Source organism: Heloderma suspectum, chromosome 3, assembly GCF_057233095.1.
Source record: "Heloderma suspectum isolate Gila_16-S chromosome 3, 16-S_ref, whole genome shotgun sequence".
Taxonomy (NCBI): domain Eukaryota; kingdom Metazoa; phylum Chordata; class Lepidosauria; order Squamata; family Helodermatidae; genus Heloderma; species Heloderma suspectum.
In genome coordinates this window covers 280,363,569-280,387,331 of record NC_139460.1, presented here as the reverse complement: position 1 = coordinate 280,387,331, position 23,763 = coordinate 280,363,569, and the positions used below count along the sequence as shown (strand labels likewise).

Below are 23,763 nucleotides of genomic sequence, written 5' to 3'. Positions count from 1 at the left end.
GAATGATCCTAGCTGTTTGAGAATGGGTGTGTATTTTTAAAGTATTTTAGGATGCAGTCCTATGCATGTTTAGCCAGAAAAAAGTCCTAAATCTCCTGGTATAGGATTGTACCCTTAGTAGTTTTAAAAAACGTGGCACGCAACCTGGGACAGATACAGACTGTGCAAACTACTAGATGTATTTACTACAACAGATCACGTGATAAGCATCAGTGTAGATATTCCCCTAGAGGGGCTTCCTGAATTTCTTTATCTTAGAAATGTCATTAAAAGTTTATGATTTTGTTTTGCAGGTCCTCCATCTGCCCCTGAGAACTTGATTTCCAATGTCAATGAGACATCCGTTAACTTGGAATGGAGCCCTCCTCAGAACAAAGGTGGCCGCGAGGATGTTTCCTACAACGTGGTGTGCAAGAGATGTGGGGCCAGTGATCTGAATCGCTGTCGGTCCTGTGGTAGTGGTGTACACTTCAGCCCTCAGCAAAATAGTTTGAAAACCACCAGGGTTTCCATTACTGACCTTTTGGCACACACTAACTACACCTTTGAAATCTGGGCAGTGAACGGAGTATCCAAGCAAAATCCTAGCCCAGACCAGGCTGTCTCTGTCACTGTGACAACTAACCAAGCAGGTAAAAGTTTTCATGATATTTTCCAGCCTTCCTCTTCACCTTCCATCCCATTTGAAATGGTATTGAATTACCTAAACAGTTGATACTGAATAGAGGACACCAGAAAATGTGAAGCAATGAAATATCTCAGTCAATGAACACGATGATGATGATGCTGTTCTTCACATAATTAGGATGAAATTATACTTTAAGGCAGGGGTGGGGGGATGGATCACCCTCCACCCAGCCCTTCACAGATTGGATCAGGGCTGTGTGTCCATGCTCCTGATGTCAGGAGGGTGTGGAAGTACCCCTTGATGTAATTTAGTCCCCGACTGAAGCACTGGCTTCACCTGCTCCATATCTTCCCTCACTGAGGAAGGTGCGGCACGCCTCACTGTTATGTCCGGTCATTGATCTGACATAACAGTGGGGATTCCCTTAGCATGCCACTTGTCTTCTGAATTGGTAGGGCAAGGTGTGCCTAAGAGCTTTGGCTTCCCTTTGTCCTCCCCAATGGGGGAAGGCGTTGGGCAGACAAATCCACACTGGCTGAGGTGCTGGGTAGAGGAGTGCTCTACCCAGCACCTCAGCTGGGGTGGCTTTCCCTGCTCTGAACCTTCCCCCACCCCCCTTGGTGAGGACGTGGGGCTGGCAAAGCTCTTAGCCCACCGCTCACCTTCTGAATTGGGATGGCAAGTGGTGCGCTAAGGGAACCTCTTATGTTATCACATATCAGTTACTGGAGATCAGCGTGGAGTGGTGCACAGGGAATTGGAGATAACAGTGGTGATTCCTCTCACCACTTGACTTGAAGGAGTGGAGCTTTGGGGGATGGAGAGGTGCTTCGGATGAGGCCCCGTATTTGGCCTGGCAGACCAAATTGGCCCGTGGGCTACAGATTCCCTGTGTCTGTTTTAAGGAGGTGCTGGCGAAGCTCACTCACAGTTGTAGTGCCCTTTTGGCATAGACCGGACTGCATGTACTAATCCAAGAGAATATCAGAACTCATTTCACATAAGAAGCGCTTTCTTTCACTAAGTATATCACACTGTTCCTTAGGCAGGCATCATAATCCTTGAGCCAGAATGCTGTTCAGCCATGAGCTTGCTTCTTCTTAGTGCCGTATGGAAGAGAAGTAAAATAGCCACTAGGGGACAACGAAGATAGATAGATCAGCCTTGGCACTTCCCTACGATGTAGACTTGCAATGTTGTTTGGTGTTTAACCTGAGCTTCTGAAACAATGTCATGGAATGGTTTGCTGATTTTTTTCAGTAGTCTGTACCAAGCAGGATTTGGTTACAATAGCTCTGTATAAGGAACTAATACACTTTGAATATTATTATTGGAATTATTTTGAAATTCATACTAGCTTGTTGCTATTTATGCTATTAATTTATAGTCTGCTTTTCTTTTGTCATGGAGAGATGAGTTTGGTTTTGTGTAGGGTTTTTTTCTGATAGACCTGGTTTATTTCTTCATTAGAATTTGCTCTGTAGAATATTACAAATGTTGGTTCCTAAAATTATTGATATTGGTGATGAAAAATAGAGGCTGCACAAGCTCTGCAAAACGATACAGCAGGAGTAGGCAACCTGATGCCCTCCAGGTGTTTTGGACTACAACTCTCATAATCCCATGATTGGGATTAGCCATGCTGATGGGGGTTGTAGTCCAGGTTGCCTACGCCAACAGTAGAGGCATGTTATGATTCCAAGATTTGCAGACTTCATTTTGTGAACATAGATGTGTTGAGGGATTAGCATGACTTCTTGGATAAGAGCTCTCACAAAGTGCATCAGAATATACATCCTTATGGCAAACAGTTATGTTAGATTTGCTCCCCCTACATGAAATTCCATTTGCCCTCTGTTGTACAACCACAACTGTCAAACTTGACTTCTCATAAGAATGAAATCTGATAATGGAGAATTTGGCTGATATCAAAAATTTGCATTGTTTTTATTGTATGTGAAGTGTTTATGTAAACATTTAAATTGATCGTGGTCAGCCACCATGTAGTGAGTTTGGAGGTATAAGTGCAGAGCAAAGCAATGCTACACCAACCAGCTAGGTCAGAAGGTGGCAATCCTAGTTCAGTTTGGGAAGCTAGGGCCCCAACACAAAGGGGAGGAGCCATAGCTCAGTGGTAGAGCACCAGCTTTGCATGCAGAAGTCCCAAATTCAATCCCCACTATCTCCAAGTACGGCTGGAAATCTCCACCTGAAACCCTGGGGAGCTGCTGCCAGTCAGTGTTGACAATTTGGGGTTTAGATGGTCAAGTGGTCTGACTCAGTGACTGGGTTCTCACGACACGACAGCCCATCATAGTGACAAGCCACAGTGAAGTATCATGTGCAAACCCAGACCAATTCCTGCAGGGTGGCTTGTGCACCTCTGCACTTGCGAAAAAACTGCAGTTTTTTCAAAAGAACAAAATACCAAAGACATTTATGCACATTCCAGGGGCTGAAAAAATTAAAAATATATATATTTTTCGGCCCCGTTTTGTGCAAATGTTGGCCCTGAAAAAAGGGGGGGGGGACTTGCTGTCACTGCAGGATGGGAAAAAGAAAAAAAGCCAGGAACCATGACTGGGGTCATGGTTCCCAGAGGGAGGGGGACTTGGCAGCAGACGAGACAGGTTCTGCCATCAAATCCCCTGGGATACCTGCCACAGTCAGCAGGAGGACCAAAGGGGAAGGAGGGAGAGAACAACCCACGGCAAGTCCGATCATCTGTCAGGCTCACCATGGATTGATCCAATGACAACCCACACTGCATGGCTTATTCAACAGTATGGGTTGTTGCATTGTGCAAACTCAGCCAGTATAGGCAGCTTCCTATATTCCTATGAAAAGTCCCAAGTGGAAACGTAGGCAGCAGACTTGATCATTTATTCAGGTCAACATTTCATATTTTTTTTAATGATCTCTACCTAATTTTATATGGATGATATATAAAGGAGGTGACGGACTCGACCTTGGGGAAGTTGGGGGTGGCGACGGCCGACAGGAAGCTCTGGCATGGGCTGGTCCATGAAGTCACGAAGAGTCGGAACAACTGAATGAATAAACAACAACAACCTAATTTTATAACCCCTACCTAATTTTTAGGCACTTTTGTAATCTACCTAATTTTAATGAAAGACCTGCCACCCCTTCCATATAAGGATTTCCCACATAAAAGAGTGGGAAAAGGGAAAGGTGGAGCTGCCTGATTATTGGTCCCTTGGCAGTTACGCTACAGGTTTCCACAGGGCTCTGTTTTATCCCTCATGCCGTTCAACGTCTGCATGAAAATGCTGGGAGATATTATCTGGAGATGTGGACTGAGGTGTCATCAATATGCAGAGGACACACAGCTCTGTCTCAGATACAGGTGAGGTAGTGGGTATTCTGAATCAGTGCCGGGATGTGGCAATGAACTGAATGAGGAACAATAAACTGAGACTCAATCCAGACATGATGGAGGTACTCTTAGAGCAGGGGCAGACAACATGCAGGCTGCATGTGGTCCCTGCTGCTGCCCCTGGTATGAGCCCTACCACCCCTCGAATTCTGTGGCGGCAGATTTTTTAAAAATACCAAATGGTGCTTTTAGCACTACAGAGTGCTGAAAGTGTTGAATTTAGCTTGTCCTGAAACTAAATTTAAGCCTTTCAGTGCTATGGAGCAGCAAACCACAGAGGGTTTTTATTTCATTTTTTTTAGTTGTGGTGGCCCACTGGGGGGAGTGTTCAGGGGCGAAAACAGTCCTCAGACCTCCTACAGTTGCCCACCCCTGTGTTAGAGGGTAGCTCATCTGATGGACAGGGTTGTATTCTCCCTAAAGGATCAGGTTTGTAGTTTTGGGGTACCCTTGGATCCGGCATTGTCACTGGAGGTGCAGGTGGGCTCGGTAGTGCAAAGCACCTTATATCACCTACCAAAAGGATTTCTGCTACTGCAAAGCCACCATTGGATGCAACCTGTAGTTTCTTGTATTCAGAGTTTGGGCAAGTAACACCTTAGCAGGGGCCCCCAACAGTGCCCACAAAACTCTCCCCTCCCTGCCTCCTTAAAAAAATATTTTAAGAAAAACCTTGGAAAATGTTAGGGTAGTCATCTTTCTCTCCCTTTCTAGCCTCTAGCCTTGCTCGTTCTCTGCCCTCTGCCCCTTTGCTTTACTATCCCCCCTCCCTCCCAGCCTCTAGCCTTGCTCTTTCTCTCCTCTCTGCCCCTTTGCCTTGCTATTCCCCCTCCCTCCCACCTCTAGCGTTACTCTTTCTCTCCTCTCTGCCCCTTTGCCTTGCTATTCCCCCTTCCTCCCAGCCTCTAGCCTTGGTCTTTCCCTCCCCTCTGCCCTTTTGCCTTGCTATTTCCCGTTCCCTCCCAGCCTCTAACCTTGCTATTTCTCTCCACACCACCACCTCTTCGGCTCACTTTTGACTAGCTGGGCCCCTACTGTGGGAGCCATTTTGTGGTGGCACACACAGCGGTTTCTCAAATTCACAAATGTGCCCACTGGTCTAAAAAGGTTGGGGGGCCCTGCCTTATCAGATATGTGTAAAGAAATACCTTCACATGTAGTTCATCTCCACGAAGCCATGTGATGGCATGATCCTGGCCCAATATCCTGGTTCTGGGCCAACATTAAATTTTGGGATTGTGCAGACTGTGTATCCCGTCCTAGACCCGCTTTGATCCTTGCCTGGCAGTGAGCGTTCAGTTCCAGATACATGTGGCTTAGGGAGATGGGCCATAGCTCGGTGATGGAGCACATGCTCTGCTAGTGCTCTGTCATGCAGAAGGCCCCAGGTTCATCCCCTGGTATCTCCAGTTAACAGAGCAATCCTATCATCCCTAGGAGAACATCCCAAGGGCCCCAGGGTATTTCAGATTCCCCCACCTGCCAAGGTCATAAAGCTGTGACCACAGGAGGTGAAATCCAAGCAGGGACCCCCACCCCAACAGCCACCACAGAAAGATCGATGGCAGCTCCTCTTCCAAGGTCACTGTTGCTACCACAAAGAGGGACAGGGAGGGAGAAAAGGGGATGGGACAGTGGGAGGGTAGGAGAAGGAGATCTACTTGAGCCTCTCCATCACCATCCCTGCCCACCCAAGAGATAAGGAAACTAGATGGGCTCAGATGCCTGTCTAGCTTAATTTGCATTTGAGGTGGAATGGAAGGTTGTAAAAGCCTCAGTTGTTTCACCCATCCTGCCTAGCAGGGAAGTGGATGGGTGGGGGGCTCCAATCTTGGAGTTCTCCATCTAAAGAGAGGCAGTCCTTTAGGATTGTGCTCTAAAAGTATCAGGTAGCAGGTAATGACCTTGTTCCCATGACATGACAGCCCACCGTGGCTTAATTTAGCACAGGGGCTGTCACGTTGTTCCGGGCACTCACGGGCACCAGTTTTGCATGGAACCCACGGACACCTGGTTTGCCATGGCTTGTCGTGTCTTGCGAACCCAGGCGGCAGTGGTTGTTTGAGGGTTAGATAACCCAAAAATAACCCATAGCTTGTTTTAGGATTATTGTTGTCTAACCCTCAAACAATCCCTGGCACCTGAGTTTGCATGGCAAGCCATGGCAAGCTGGGCACCCACAGACACGCCGCACAACGCAACAGCCCCCACAGGTAAATTAAGCCACTGTGGACTGTCATGTCTGCAAACCATGTCAGTGTGAAATACCTCCCTCTTGAAACCCTAGAAAGCCACTGCTGCTCAAAGCAGACTTTACTGAGCTATATAGATGAATTATCTGACCTGGTATAAGCCTGCTTTTCCATGTTTTTATATTGCTTATGCTATCCCCCAAAAAGCCTGGTGTGTGTGTGTGTGTGCGTGCGTGCGCGTGTGTTAGAGAGAGATAGAGACAGAGCCAACACGAGACAAAAAATGTTATCAACAGCATATTCACATAACTTGTAAAAGTGAATAGGAACTCATTCAGCCACCTACATTAAATCAGAAACTTCCATTTGTTTACTTGAGTACTTGGCACCAGCCTTACGGAAAATAAATACAGTACTACTGTACTGGTAGAGGCAGTATATTTGTAACTCATGAGTGTGTTCTCTTTCCTAGACAATTTTTATCAACCCAGTATGTTGATAAAACATGGACTGCTGAGTTGTTCTTTTAGATTATTCACTTTTTTAAAGTTTGTGGTCTTATTTTTTCAGTTTGAGGCAATGTAAAGGGAATGTTTAAATGAAAATATGCAAATACAACTTTTGTTCCTGAATTGAATATACCAGCACATTGTACATTCTTAATATAATTTGTGCCTCTCAGCTTATAAATAGTATCTGGCTATTGGGTGGACTAGAAATGTAGTTAGGTAGTTAGTTAGTTAGTTAGTTAGTTAGTTAAAATTAATAAGGCTTTCTGCAGATATGATATTCCTTTAAGAATGGAACATTTTTCTTTGACATTGCTGTTAATGTTAGCGTGGCTTGCCATAGTTCAGCTTGATGTGATCTTATTAAGAAACAATACTATGATAATCTGAGGCTATTAGGACAGTAATTTTACACAAAGAGGAATGGGGACATCAGTTGAAATTGAATATATCACTGTTAAAACAGGAACTTCTTGGTGGCAACTTTGTTACAATTAGAAAATTAATTCCTAGAAAAGGCTATGTCAGTTGAAATGGACTTGCCTGTACCTTTGTAAACAATTTCAATAAAGCATGGGTGCATGATCTAGCTAAAGTGAAGCACTTTTCGGTCCTTTGATTTCAGTGGGAGAGTTAAGCTTGTGCTTTTTTTTTTTCCCACTCAGTGAAATGGATGGAACTTTAAAGTGCTTAACTTTGGCTGGATTGAGCCCAGTACTTTTAAAGAAACCAAGTCAGGTTAATAATAGAAACTTGAAAGAGTGACAAACCACTGCCATACTACATTTAAAGGCTTTTTTCAGTGAGAAATCTTACCAAGCATCTTGCTGAAAATCACAAATTCTCAGGATATTTCTTCCCCCACCCCCAAAAGGAAAATATGGTGAAGCTGTTCAAAATAAAAAAAATTCCATTTTCCCATAAAGTGCCACTATTCATGATAAAGAATCTTTGCTTTCTTGAAAGAACTGTGTAAGTGTGTATTTGCAGCATGAGCACACACATATACTTTTTATATATAAGGATAGCAGCATGAGTAGCTTAACTCTCAAACTTGACAGCACCATTCAGTTTCAGTCTTCCTGTATATATTATGTGTGGGTACATAGTGAACCAAGAGTAGCGTTTCTATACTGAAACAAAAGGAGTTCACATGGGAATGGAGCTACATGGGGAAAAAATACAGCACAGTTATGATTAAAAATAGAAATGTCTCTTATCTTCCTTCTTCCCATTTGGCTTCATTTTGTATAGCGTGGATGGCACTACTATTTTTTTATTTGTGTGTTTGTGAAGTTTTTCTTTTTTCTTTTTAGCAGATATATACTGCTTGGTAATGTGTTAGCTTGTTAGGCTACCTTCAGCTTAATGTTCTCTTAAGTCGGCCATTGCGGTGAAGTGGGTAGAGGAAATGTCAGTTAGGATGGGAAAGCCCTATAAATAAATAAACAGGCTTTCCCCTCACTGCTCATGGCTGTGGGTATTTTAAAACTGCTGCTCTAGTCTGAGATGGCCCTTTAGTGTGAAAATATCTAACTCTGGGTGAGGCATACACACTCTCCCTTTCTTCTTTTTCAATGTGACTAGCTGTCTGTTTGCTCGTCACAAATCTCCTTCATTCTGGAGAGACTGAGACCTGAAGCAGACTGTTCTTAGCCCTGCCTTCCAAAAATGTATATGCATTCCCTTTCCCATCTTCACATTCACCTCCAGTTTTCAAGACATGACAGGTATTATCTATAACACCAAACAAGTTCAAAATGAACACATTCTTCTGCTAGCTAAGTATTTGTTTGAGTTCCATTCTAGTAACGTCAGACTAAACTGATACAGGCGGCAACCATAGTAAATATTCAAGGATGTCATGGAGAAAGAAGTGGATTCATATTTTGATTTTCTTAACTGAAGCACAATGGTTGAGGGGGAAAAGGGTGGGATCAAAAGGGTAATTTGTTTTTTTAAGTTTTAACATATTATTAGAACAACCAAAGCACTTAGCGTGGTTCCTTCCAGGTAATGCACAAGGACTGGAAGGTTTTATAAAGAGAGAACAAATCCTTACTTGGTATTTTGGTGTACTGTTTTCGGAAACCCCTGCTTCCTTTCAGATGCTGATTAGAATTCCATGCGCATTGCGCCACACAGCACAGAAAATGCATATAAAGCTCTCTCTGTTCTGCCAGTCTCATTTAAACTGTGCAATAGCATATGTGTATCAAATGAGGATCCATTGCTATATGCTATATCATGCCCTGAGTTACTTTGTGCTGCTCGCACTGACAATGATGGAAGTTGCACAGGCAAATCAAAAGCGTCAGATGGCCGTTACTTTGATTCCAAGTGTTATAGCAGAAGCTGCCAAGGTCAGTAAAGCTAAGGGTCTGTCAGCCTTTCTGTTCTACTGCCATCTTGTTCTGTGTATTTCTAATTAACCCATAAACACACACACACTTGAGATGAAATGCAGTTGGACAATTATTTTAAGTAGCTGAAAAAACACATTTACATTTTCATGGAAAAATAAAATTAATTGATTGCCCCATTCATCATCCTCTCTAGTTTGTCAGTGAGGCAAATGAGCATATGCCAGCTATAGCAGAAGTTTCCTTACCTGGATCTCTATTACCCAAATGCCTGCTTATTCAAATTCACTGTTTGACTTCCTTTTCCCCACCTGTCAGTATAATCTTCTGCTTCAGTGTTTTGGATGTTTGTCCACTAACTCTGTAGTTGAGACTGTAAATGTGTCTGAGCTGCATTTTTAAAATATAGAAGTAACAACAATGTTCAGTCCTTTTCTTCTTTTCCCAAAAGAAGAAAATAGTTTTATTTATTTCATTTATGGGTTGGGTGCATTTCTTCCCCCAAATGGAGGCTTGTTTGATTTTCTGTTGCTGAGTAAGTGGTTTAGTGTGTGTGAGGAAATCAGTGACAGGAAACAAAGTCAAACTAATGAGTATTATGTTTAGTTCTCAAAGTAGTAAGGGCCAAGGTCATTCTTATTTCTGGTGGGACTGAGATCTAAAGACTAGATCCAGGTCCTGTGGGAATTCTGTATCCTGTACTCACGAGCTTCTACCTACCAGCTGGTAGTTACGTTGCTTGATTAGAGTACAGATTTTGTACCGGGGCCTGGTCCAAGAAGAGCAAAGGCCTGGTTGTCTGGCAAGGGAGATCTAAGTGTATTGACAGAGAACATAAATAAGATGCTTTGTTCAGAATGATGAGCCAGGGTAAGTATAGGAAGTTGTGTTTCTAAGGGCCCGCCCTGACTTCACTTTATTTCTATGATATGGGAGTCACTGTATTACGTGTCTTCTGTACATCAGTCATGTAAAGGGCAGAAGTCTACAATCATGTGGGAGTAGTCCCTGATGTGGTTTCTTTCCATGACTATGTTACCCTTCCTGGAAATTGAGGCCTTGCAGGTTTGGGAACCTGTAAGCCTCAATTGTTGTGGACTCCTTCCATATCATTTCAGAATTCTGATGGTCCAGGATTGCTCCCTGACCTTCTTGGCAGTGTATGGCCACCCAACTCTCCCCCACCCTCGCTTGTTCCAGGTGAAGGGGGAAGCAATGTGCTGCAGGCTAAACAATGTACATGACTTCTTTTCAGAGCTACACAGTTCCTTAGGAATGCCAACAAGTGGCAGGGTTGTGCGTAGCCTCGATGCCATGGTAAGGCAGGGACACAGCTCTGCCCACAAGAAGCCTCAGAGACCTTGCAAGAAGCTGGCAATCTTTCACGAGACAAGGATGAGATGCTAAGGAGGAGACAGTTCCAGCTTTCTCTAGCAGACAAGACTGAGCAGGAGGAGAAATCAGGTGCTTCTTAGCCCATTCCCTTCTATTCTGAGGCTAAGGGCAGAGAAAAGATCAGGGAGACCACCACATTGGAGGCAGGCCAACCCCAAGGTATCACAATGACATTACCAGAGCACTGCAGGAAAGAGACACGTTACAGTGTCTCCACATGCCTCTGAGAGAATATCACCCTTTCTGGGAGGGCAACAATGATGTGATAAAGAGCACACTGACAGCTCTTCCCATGTGATGTCATATCTTGGAATTAATGAAGTGGTTAATTCATGTATGTCGGAAGGACATACAGTGTAATGGCTCCCACACTGCTGAGGTGTCATCAGACAGGGCCATAAGAACATTAGTTTCCACAGTGTTTTCTGATGCATGCTTTCTGTTCTGAAGTATATCAAACACAGATCATTTAAGAAGTAAGAAAAATATTTCTAGATAATTTAAGAAATAATTGAATATTCCTTTCATCTGCAGTTTCTACATCCTCATATTTTAAGTATCTTCACAGTGCAGGTCCACAATTTTCTGAATGAAAAATAGCTTGCAAAATTGATTTATTTATGTCTACAGTTCAGTTTCTATCCCAGCCCTTCTCAATGGCTTGAGGCAAATAAAAGCTCTTTTCAATTAGAAATTTCAGATTTTTAATTATCTATAACAATAAATAATAGAAATGAAGAAGAGTTATACTTTAAATTACAATACAAACTCAATTTTTTGAAAAACAGATATATAACACTTGGCTGATACCAAACTAGAACAAAAACTAGAATAGAAGATGCTTCTAATAATTAAATCATATCTCTTGTTGCCATCTTAGGCCTCCCTGGAATTACTGAAAATCAGTCAGATAAATAGGAATATAAGAGGGGGAAAAATAGAAGACGGTAATAGGGAAATGAGAGGTGGGAAGGTAGGGATGGGGTGTAAGTTTTGTGTGTGAGGTCAGGTGGGCATGTAGCAACACTTTAAGTGCAGAAATCAACTGTCCCTCTCAGAAAACCCAATTAAAAATAGTTTATATCGAAACTGAAATTACCATATGCTTGTTTAACCCTGAGTGTTCAATACCAGGCCAAACTGGAAAATATTAAAGCCCTTACAGGAAGTATTCGGACTGAGACATTAATAGACTCTAGAGAAAAGTATTTCATAATTGCAAGGCAGCAACCAAGAACGTCTGTCTATGAGCTATTGCTGCTATCGCAGGGATGATTTGGTCAAAAAGGTACTATCAGCTGAATGTAGATGTAATTGAACAATGGACAGAAAGTATGAGGGCTTGTTTCTGTCTGGCATGGTCTCTTCCTTCCTGTGGTTTATATCTTGACCTCTTAAAGGTACAGAAAGCAGCCAGTCATTTGGCTGAAGAAGAACTTTGTACTGAGTAATAGGAAAAGGAGAAAGTTGATTGTTCTGTGCCTTGATCCACCAAGATAAGAAGACGAACTGTTGGCAAGAGACAACCCTGAGATGTATAGCACAGGCATTTGATGCAGCAGGCTGCTTTAGCCTTTCTGTGTACCAAAGAAAAGGAAGTTTCTACCAAAGGGAGGCTATTAAGAATGTGAAGTTCAGATCTTGTAAGGGAGGGAGGAGAAAATTGATATCTGTGTCTTGAAACCCACATTTTGTATAAACTTCAGTCCCACTGTATTCCTTTACTTTAAAATAAAATTGTTTTAAACATTTAAAACTGTGTTCTGAATAGCAGGCGTAAAAAAGAAATTGTTCTGTCACTGTCTACCTGAGACTTCAGCTTTTGTTCTTTTGATGTCTTGATGATTCAACTTACATTGTGCATCACAAAGAGTTTTAAAAGCAAAACAAATAAATAACTTTTGGGAAACGATAAAACTTTGTAGTATAAATATGGTAGGAGGTCCAGAGGATAGAAAACTAATCTGAAATGAATGGTTAGCTAAAAGATGCCTTTCATTTCTCCAGCACATATGCTTGGGAAATGATCTTGCAAGGACCTCGAAAGATAAACAGTGCTGATCAACTGAGAATTCCTTCCCATGGTCATTTAATTATGCCTCTTAAAAAGAGTGTACTGCGGTAGGAAATATCTGCTCATAGCTGCCTTTTTCCCTTTGGCAACCAAACTTGCTCATATGCATTAGACGGGCTATTAAGAATGTGTGTACATGCAGCCAACACAAAGCAAAAAACAAAACAAAATGGGAAATCTGTTATTGGGAGGGGTTAAATTTATTATTTTAAGGTGATTACATTTTTGCAAAGAGAAATAATACAAACAATGCCCGCTTCTTGGCAAAGCATATGTACCACCCATTTCCATGAATTGGTATTCAGCAGCAGGGTAAGACTGTCCGTTCAGCAAGGCGAAGAAAAGGTTTTAACAAGCCTTAGTAAATCAGCAACTTCAGGGTTCAATGAACAACTTAGGAGAAAGTAGTCCACTCTGTAGTGACAAGAGGTAATTACTATGTTTGCAATCACATTTGGTCACATTTTGATATGGATCTGACAGTTTTCTGTGGGAAATGGAATTCATTGTCACTCCATAGCAAAGTGAATTATATCATTTTGCAAGTGTGAGTAGCACCAATTCTTACTTTTGTCTATATTTATTGCTGGAAAAATGCTACACTGTGTGTGAGCACATGATGGTGAAACTAGTAATGCATCCAAGATTGGAAAATAGCTGCCTGGATGCTTGACTCACTCCATTTTATATTTTTACCTTTGGGCAAATCTCTGTGATCTCACTAGAGCCTTATCCATAATCACCCTCTGAAGGGTATGTAAAGACCAGACAGGTTCTTAATTTCTATTCCAGTCCAGATGAGTTTCTCAGCTGCAACTGCACCTAGTTCTTCACAGCCCCAAATGTCTCAGGCAGGCAGCTATATTTCCTCGCCTTCTCTGACTAAGTAAAATTAATTGTTATCTCCTGAGAGCAGCCAGAAAGAGACCAGAGTCCAGTCTGCAGTTGAGCAACAATAAAAGGACGTTATCAAAGCTTCTATTAACCCCCTGCTGGTGTCCTCAAACAGGATTTTTTTCCCCAAGAGTGAGAGCACAAAAGCTATGCTACACAACTGCCCCTGTGTGTCCATTCAGGGGTTTTAAATCCATAGAGTTACTAATTAAAATGCCACGCAGTGTAGCACAAATAAACATAGCCTGCTTCTAAGTCCCTGCATTGCTCCACTGACTCATGATTCACGGAGCAGAGTAGAAAGCTGACCTGATTATATCCATGGAAGAGAACACTAGGCCAGCCTCTCTTTCCTATATTGAATTGTAAAGCTTGAGCTGTAGAGGGAAGCAAAAAATGATTGTCAGATACATTAATACGTAAAGGAGCTGACGGGACCAACAAGCTCTTCATTTTAAAATCTGTGTCTCATGGGGAGGATGGCCCTCGCTGAAGCCTTATTGAACTGTACACAAATTGCATTAGCTGAGTGTTTTGAGAAGTGGCCATATTGTTAGTTTCCACGGATTTGCACTGGCTCACAAATAGAACTCTACTGCGCCAACCACAGTCTGTAATCAAACTGGCAATGTTTTGAGGGACATTATAATGCTGAGCTTTCTAGTGAACACGACCGCTTTCACTGAGATATGTCACATCAGATTTAGCTTCGAGTGTGAACTGATGTGTAGAGAGTGTGAGTGGGATGTGTTTTTGGTGTGTGTGTGTGTGTGTGTGTTTTAAATGGTTGGGCTTGGGTGTTTTTTTTTTAGTACAGCACAGCTCCTGTGGGGTTTCCCCCTGCCCAAGTAAATCATGCAAATGTATGGTTGCTATCTGCATGCACTTGAAAGATTTCATGCAGTCTGTTTAGATTAATGTAATCTGCCTTCATTACTAAATTCAAGCACAGGCATTCCTTTAGGTCTGTGATTTAGTAGCTTTCTTGGTCATCAGAGCACTTGGTTGCAGAGCTCTTGTAAAGGGGCGGGGGGAAATCTCTTAATCACTGTCAGACATTTATAGTGTTTTCATACCTCTCTCCTGCATACGGTCTAGAAAGGAAAAAATAGCAAACTAGGCCATGTGTACATATTTTATGCCTTTTGGCCATTATTAGTTCAGAACACTCCATGTGGAAGAAGTCCTGTGCAAAATGCACACACACAAGCTACGTTTGCCTTTAAACCTTTTCAGTGCAATGTAATAATATGTTTCACCACTGGATGTTGTTATAAAGGATGGTTTTAGAGCGAGGTAAAACAAAGCAGGATTAAATATATTTGACCATTTTATATTAAATTATCTCTGTTTTATCCATTCAAGAGTAAAATTCATTTCTCTTTTCACAGTATCCTACTGGTTACATCCCTGGCTACCTCTGTAAGAAAAGATGGCACGGACAGAAATAATTACACAGTGTGGAATGTTTTTGTAGATGTTTATTTTTAACCTACTACATATGATCACATTCACAAAATAACTATGTTCACAGAATATGCAAAACAGCAGAGCCTGAATTCCATAAATTAGGAAAAATGGTTCCCTTAATTTATGAAGTATGCTTTGTATATTCAGTTTGTACATTCAGTTTGAGCAGGTTGATAATGTTATGGATAAACATAACTATGGAAAGTATATTAAGACTACCTCTCAAAATGACTCGTTAAGAGGATAATCAGATGAAGGAAACACACAAACTTAAGGCATGTTCTCAGCTTGTGGATACAGTGTTTGAATCCTATATATAATTTTTTTATGAAAAGAAATGCAAGTTTCTGACCCTCACTTGTGCTGAGAAACTGAATTGCTTTCAAACTCTGGGAGAAAGCCAACAGGAGCTGGGAAGCATCCGGTTCGGGTTAAACCATCCCAAAGGGATGAAATGAAAATGTTTCTGATTGCCCAGCTGTCGAAGGGGAGGAAATAGGCCAGGAGTACATGGTAGAACATAATAGCCAATCAAAGGAGCCAAAGTCCCAAAGCAAAAGATATACATGCCAGAGGCATCAGGGGAGGGACACCATGTATAGGTGTTTCTGTGCAAATGCTAGAAGCCCCAGAGCCAAAATGGGAGAGTTAGAGTGCTTGGTTTTGGCTTGGTTGGAAAACCTGGATATAGTGGGCATTACAGAAAAGTGGAGAGAACCAGTGGGATATGGTCATCTCTGGATATAAACTCTATAGGAAGGGCAGGGAAGGCCATCCTGGGGGTGGTGTTGTCCTGTACGTCAAAGAGGGCATAGTGTTGAACAGATTAGAACACCTAAAAGGGATAGGCTCTTCCACACAAGTACTGTGAGTGACAATACCAGGATCCAAAACTAATTTAGTGCTAGGAACATGCTATCATCCCCCAGACCAGAATGATCAGAGTGACCTTGAGATGGAAAAGGAAATCAGGGAGGCCTCCAAACAAGGAATTGTTGTAATAATGGGTGACTTTAGTTACCCCCACATTGACTGGATAAATGCATTGTCCAGTCACAACAAAGAGGTTAAATTTCTCAACGCCCTAAATGATTGTGCCCTAGAACAGTTGGTCATGGAACCGACCAGAGGGGAGGCAACCTTGGATTTAATCCTAAGTGGTGTTGCCTAGGACGTCGTAACGTCGTATGACATGTAAGTGTTGTTGAACCAGCTGAAAACAGTGATCACAGTGCTATCAGATTTAATATATATTTAAGTGGAAAATTGCCCAGGAAGCCCAACACAGTCACATTTGACTTCAAAAGAGGAACTTCTCTAAAATGAGGGAACTGGTGAAAAGGAAGTTAAAAGGGGGAGTCAAGAGGATTAAATCCCTTCAGAATGCTTGGAGCTTACACAAAACCACAATAATAGAAGCCAAGCTGAAATGTATACCATAGGTTAGGAAAGGCAACACCAAGTCCAAGAGTTTGCCAGCATGGTTAATGAGCAGTGTTAAGGGAGCTATTAGAGAAAAGAGAGCTTCCTTCAGAAAATGGAAGTCTTGCCCAAGTGATGAAAACAAAAGGGAGCATAAGCTTGCACAAAGGCGATGCAAGCAGACAATAAGAGATGCAAAAAAGCATTTTGAAGAGCATATCGCTAACAATATCAAGGCCAGCAATAAAGAATTCTTTAAATAAATCAGAAGCGGGAAACCATCTATAGAGGCAGTTGGACCATTGGATGCCTCCTGACTAGGAGACGCTGTGTGTGAAGTTTGGTCTTGATCCTGCAAACCCCCAAGGTTTTATAACCACATCCCCCTTTTTGCTGGACTCAGGATTTTTGCTGCGTGAATGATTGCACCGGGTTTTGATGGTGGATCAGGTGCCTCCTGACTGGGGGAGGCTGTGTATAAAGTGTTGTCCAGATCCTGCAAACTTCCAGTGCTTTAGAGGTTAACAGTACCACTGCTCAGGTGGGAGGACAGCAGCAGGATAGGGGGCGGGGGGAGGGAGTCAAATTACACACAGTAGCTTATTAGCCCAGTTGTGTGGTGGGGCATTGTGGACTATTTTAGAAATAAACTACCGTGAGTAGCTTATTAAGCCACCATGCAACCACAGTGACCTTTTCAGTCACTTACCTGGTTTGCATGTCACTGCATCCCATGGGTTCAAACTCTGGATTGTTCGTCCCCCAACACCCCAAGGTCCAGGCTTCAATGTCACAATAATCAACCCAGGGACAAATCGTCCCTGGGATGTTTATCACAGCAGGAATGGGCGGGCAGCAACTGGTATGCATGTTCACTCCTGCTCATTCACAGTCATCTAAAGTTTTTTAAACCCTGGGTCTCTGTGATGTGGGTCAATGAGAAGCAGAAATCATTTGGAACCTGGAAGTCTGCATAGGTTGAACTTGAGATGGAACTTCCTTCTAGCATGTTTTGGGCCAGCAATATCTAACTTGGAAGGCAGCAGGGTCTATTGAACATTGGCTTCAGCCTTAATCAGTGTGAATTGATCTCAAGTTAATGGATCAGTTATTTTTAAAAGTCTGGTATTTCCAGACTAGCTTCACTAACCATAAAAGTATGCTATGCCCTAGATTGGGATCGAAATCTGGACAAAGCTGATTTCAGTTGAAAACAATGGAACTTCAGTGTGCTTTTCCATTTATTTCAATGGGACTTGGGTGTAACTTGGGTGTAACTAACTTTCTCCAGGTTGCATTTCTACTGCAAATTACAATTACCTTTTTGCAGTTGTCTGTAGCCGATTGCACTTACAGTATATGGCCTGGGCTAAGGTTTGGGCTAAACTCTGAGCTAAATGGGTTTTCCATTCCTGGCTCAGCACTGAAAATGGGTAGCCACATCTCAAGTATCCTCATCTCAGGAGACTTGAGATGTATGCACACATACATATACTTCAAGATGCTTCATGCACACATACATAACTTTCTGTGTTCTGAATTGCCACTCATTTTATTTCTCAGGATAATCAGGGGGTAAGAGAGTTAGGGGAAACCTTTATGGGACAGTAGGGTTGCAGAGTTATCTGTACTATTTCATACTTGCTCTGCAGGACATATTTTCAGCAACGTACTTCCAACCTTTTTCTTTTCGCTACTGTGTTCTGTTGAAAATTTGAAAGTCTGCAATTATGCAAACAGCGTGGAAGGAAGAACCAAGAGAAGTCCTCTGAAAGTTGGAATGGGCACAAAGAGATATGGTTTCAATGGCAATAGAAGACATGTGATTTTCTCTTCAACCAAAGAGCATTTGTTAAGAGCTATGAGTAGCAAATGCTGGCTCGGCAGGGTAGGCATTGTCTCACATGTTTTGAGTCAAATACAGTCTGATCTTTACCCACTGCTGTAAATTGCTCACTTAGTCTACTTGCTTTCATATGTCACCAGCTTCCTTTAGGCATTAAAAAAGAAGATCACATTTGTAGATATGCCTGTTGCAAAACAGAACGATACAGGCCTTGTAAATCAAAAGAGCTGTAAGAGGAACATGTAGCTGGTATATTTTATTGGACGGGAGAAAAAAACCTTTTAAAGGTTTCAGCACTTGGAAAGCACTGTTATCTATTGAAGAGATTTTTGGTGTCATGTTTTGTGTTTTGGTGTCATGTTTTCCTTTTTAGCATTCCATTTCATCCTTTAAGTCCTTGCCTTCTGGGTCTGGGGAGCCTCCATTTTAATTTCCCGCAGTGACATAGCATTGCTTTGTGGTTTTATGGGAAATGAAAATGGTGGCTGTAAGCTGCTGCCACCACTGCATAAGGTGGGGACCGGTATAGAAGGGGGTCCACCCAGCGCTTTGCCCAGGCTTGTGTGTGCCTAAAACCTGGAGACAGCCCTGAATACCAAGATTCTAAAAGTGTGAGACAGGGCTCATGTATCTTATAGTAGAGGCAGAAGATCCTTATTGATCCTTTCCCCTTCTGCTCTGTTTATTTACTACTGTGGATAGTTGGAAATGATCGTTTGCAGTGTAAAAGCTGTTAAAGCTTCTGCATAATCTCTGAAAGTCAAGGGAGCAGACAGCATAGTAAATGCTGGCCAGATTCTGTAGACATTTGGCTTTCCATGCATTTGAAGTTAAAGCTACCACTCAGTGAGATTTTAAGCAATCACCTTGCATCAAAAAGTTGCTTGAATTGAAACCACGCGGATTGGATCAGGAAATGGAGGCTGTAGAGGCCTTCCCCAACCTGGTGCCCTCCAGATTAAGGATGGACAAATGTGTCAATTTTGGTTTCTCTTGGTTTCTCATTTTTCCAATCTTCAGTTAATTCTGTCCCATTTCATTATCAGTTTGCTGCATGAAAATTCCAGTCCATCTTCATCTGTATTTTTCTCATATATACGTTTCTGTATGAGTTTTTGCATAAGATACACATTACTTTGAAAGCAGTTTTCCTTATCATAAAGCTGTTTTGTATGTTCCTTACCCTGGTAATATAAGAATTTTTGTGTGCATTTCTTGTTTGGGGAACTGCGTAGCAAAATTCTGATAAGGGCAAAGACTAAAGGATAGCTGTGTTCAGTTTTGCATATTGATTCAGAAAATGCTAATTTGGTAAATCCCTCTCAAAATGCAAACTAAATTGATCCCCCCCCATCCCTGCTCCAGATGTGTTGGACTACAATGCCTATCAGGGAGTTGTTCAATACATCTGGAGGACATCAGGTTGGGGAAGGCTGCAGTAGGAGATGCATTCTAATCTCCATTTATGATGGGGGAGCACTATTCTGTGTGGTCTTTTTGCTTCTCTGACTTCCTCCCTTGCAGACAGGAATCATGTTATGGGGCCTGTGTAGGTACTCCCTCGTTGCATTTTTATTTCATTTGTCTTCTCCCAAATGTGTGTGTGTGTGTGTGTTGTGGTAGGGGGGTGTTTTCTGCTTTTTCTGATGAGCAATATCAGACAGTAAAAAAAGTGATACTTAAAATGGTTGGGAGATTATCTCCTGTTGAATATTATTATCATTATTTATAATTTCCATATAGCACCATCAATGTACTACTGTGATTTATGGTGTAACATAAACAGGAAAAAAACACATCCCTACCCCAGCCTAGGGATGTACGAAAGTGACTTACCTTTTGCGGATTATGTTGATGGTGGGGGGGGAGGCGTTCCATCCCTCCCCCCGGAATCCTGGCCGGGGGGGGGGGAGGCGCTCCGTTCTTCCCCCCGGAGTCCTTGAACGGCCGGCTGTGCTCCATGGCAGCTTCGCGGATCAGCTGGCCAGGCCCGGCCAGGCCAGAGCCATCCGCAGCCGGATTTCCAGCCACGGAGGGCTCTGGGTTAAAAACAATAACAACCGCGTATGCAAATGGCGGCGGCTACAGCCGCCACCATTTGCGTTCCTTCTTTTTGGCCGTCTTAATCTACGTAAATATTTACATAGACTATGACGGCGATAATCAAGGGGAACACAACTAGCGTAGCGGGCGCTATTTGCGTCCCTTTTTCATTCATCGTTTTAGCCTATGTAAATCTTTACGTAGGCTAAAACGGCAAGTCAAAAGGGTACGCAAACAGCGCACGCTACGCTATTTGCATTCCGCTTGATTTTCGCCGTCATAGTCTACGTAAATATTTACGTAGATTAAGACGGTAAAAAGAAGGAATGCAAATGGCGGCGGCCATAGCCGCCGCCATTTGTGTACGCTTTTTTTTTTTTAAACCCACCCCCAACCATGATAGGATACGTAAAGATTTACGTAGCCTATCACATCTTTTTTTCTTTTTTTTTAAACCTAGCCATGATAGGCTACGTAAATCTTTACATAGCCTATCACGTCTTTTTTTTTTTTTTTCACACAAGCCTGGAAATGGCGGCGGCGGCCGGTCGGAAGACCGCCCGCCGGAGCCACCGGAGCCGCCGCCGCCCGGAAGATCCGCCCCAGGTAAGTCTCATCCCAGGGGGATCCGCGGGGGGGGGGGGTGGCAGGCCGTTCCGCCACAGCTTTCAGGGGGCCGAATGCACTCGCATTCGGCCTCACCAAGATCCGTGGCGGAATTCTCTGACATCCCTACCCCAGCCTACATTCTGACACTGGAGGAAATAACTTGAGAAATGTCACTCTAGGCATAGGGGCAGTGAGGAAGAATGGGTAGAACTGATAAAGATTTGGGGGCAGCTGCGTTTATTTATTCTCATTTATATGCTACCTTCCATCACGGAACAAAGTGTGCATAGGGTTTCCAGGTGGTCTCTTATCCAGGTAATGACCAGACCTTACTTAATTTCAGTGGAGTTTCTGCATCATGTGCTTTTAGAACCTAAGGGCAGTAGATTCAGAATAGTGAAGGTTCCAGACAGAGATGTAATGGGAAAGATTGACCAAGAAGGTATGAGAAGGAAGCCCTGTCCAGGCATCCTCCACCCATAACCTCCCTGTGTTGAGGGAGAAGGTCTGGAGCAAAAATGTAACGTGAGTTCAGTAGAACATGATTATAGAGCTCCACATGATCAGAAACCTCCTGTGAGGAGAGGGGAAGCCCTGTTCAAGCTGGTGAAGCAGCAGCAGACGGAAATGGCAATGATAGCAGTTCCCCTTTTCCTCATATGATTTTTGAAGCCATCTTTTCTTTAACAATTTTCAGGATGATAAATATATCAATTGTTGTTATAGTATAGAGCACTTAAATAGAAAAGGAAGCCAAATATTCCAGTTCTAGGAGTCACATGTGTCCAATTTGAACCCCACAATGAGGCTAGTTCATCTTGCACATACTCCATGGGCTGAAAATCAGCCTGGAGCAATCTGATCATTGCATTAAAATGACAATCAAATCAGAGCCCTTTTCCTGTCATCACTGAAATCAGCCCTGAGAAAAAGAAATTTAGAAGAGCTCAGTTCCAACAATCATGGTGGAATTTATTTTAGGATGACGTCACCCTTATGCTAAAATAGTAATCCCAGACAGTCAGAAAACTGACAGTTTTCTATTCTTCTGCATTACCATTTAGAATATCAAACAATTCAGCATTTCTGTTGTTGTTCAAGACACATAGCTGAAATCACAAGGAAAGTAAATGCTGGGCGAACTGAAATAATGTGGTACCTGCAATTTGAGCTGCTGCTGACACCCTAAAGTAGGACTTTAATTCTATGCTTTCACATTTCAAGGCTCAAAGACCCTTCTCAAGTTTCTGACTCCGCTTTCAACTGACCTGCTTTTATTTTTACAACTATGCAGTGTGCAGAATAAAGTTCTCTCCCTTTTCTGTGCTTCACGTGGTTTATAATTTGCTGCCGCAAGAAGTACAGGTTTCAGATGAAGGAGAATGGACTCTATTCAATTACAGAGCCATTTGCAGGTAAAAAGATGTGGGTGGTAAACTGAAGAGACTTGAGAAACATTGCTTTCCCCCCTCCCACCTGAATACTCAGGTGAACCTTTCACTCTTTATGGTGGTCCTTCAAGTGAAGAAGGTTCACAGTTCAGTGGCAGCCCAGAATATCAAACATTTGTATAGCAGCTCTTATATAGCAGTTTTCAGAGTGAACAAAAGTTTCCATAGGTTTTGGTTGTCATAACACAGAGCACATGTATTAACACCATCAAAACATTTCATGGTACATAGTAAGACAGAGAAGGCTAATTTTGCCAATTCTAGGAACCACATGCTGAAATTTGTATTCAGTCACACTACCAGCCACACACCCTTGTTATGTGCATAGACAGGCCTTTTACATGCCTTATATTTTTGTGCCACTTATCCTAACGTTGGTTTCATTTGTCCATGCTAGAGCTGGGCTTCAATTACTCCCTAGAAAATTCTAACTTATTTCTAGTGGTTTATCATTAGTTATGATTTAGAGGTGGATTCAGAGGAATAAGAGCCATGAGGTACTATTTAAAATCTTACTACATGGCAATTGTGACAGTGTAGAGAAGTAGGATTCCTTAGCATTTCATCATATGCTTAAACACAACATTACTGCTCATCCTTTTCTCCAGACATCTGAGCAGATGAAGGGGTGGTGATAATACTGGGCCTTGACTACATAGTCAGAAGTTACAAAGGACTACCCACGTACTGTAGAGCAGGGTGGGCAACCTGCAACCCTTTCAAAAGTGATTTGCATGCAAACAGTTCAGACATCTGGCAAGAGCCAGATGTCCCTTCCCTGGCAGTCTGCTGGGTGGGAAGAAAGAATTAGACAGAGCAAGGAGGGTGGGAGAAAGAGAAAAGTCCACTTTGGACTCTGGCCCTACCCACTGCTGGCTTCAGCCCAGCCCACCATTAAAATGCAACCCCTGACAGATTACCTGCAAGGGAATGTGGCCTTCGACAGAAAAAAGGTTGCCCTCCCCTGCTGTAGAAGTATCAAACGGTAAGCTTATAAGTGTCTGCTGCGTGGCTTTCACTCATCGGAGTCCATCCTTGAAGCAGTGCCCTTGGACACAGCAACTAGCAAATGAAATGCATTCTGTTGAATGGGGTCAGCCACTCATGTCTTTCTGCCTCCTTCACCTTTCTCCACATATAATTATTTGCCATATCTGAAGTCACTATAAGGAACAAAATATACTCATATGTAAATTCTGGCTATTCCTGCCAAACTTGCTTCTTTCTATCAGTTCTTAAACTGCCAATGTAATGGTTATGAGAAGCCCAGGGACTAGTATCTCCTCCTCCTGGGTTTTCTAACTCCTACTTCTACAATTAAAATTTAAGGGGAGAGATGGGAAAGGAGTGAGGAGAGAACTGTCCAGGAGCCATTTTTAGCTAGAATTTGGCCACTTGGGACACTGGCTTAAGATCTATGGCATGATTCAATCCCACCCACCCCTATTCCCCATCCAAGCTGTGACAAAG

At 42.7% G+C, this 23,763-nt stretch overlaps 1 protein-coding gene across 1 annotated transcript in view; it reads left to right on the top strand.

The window, feature by feature from the left end:
- EPHA4 (EPH receptor A4) overlaps positions 1–23,763 on the top strand; it is a 186,579-nt gene that overhangs the window by 101,613 nt on the left and 61,203 nt on the right. Inside the window, exon 5 of the mRNA XM_084847095.1 lies at positions 294–632. Coding sequence (XP_084703221.1) covers positions 294–632 — 339 coding nt within the window. The remainder of the gene's footprint in view (positions 1–293; positions 633–23,763) is intronic.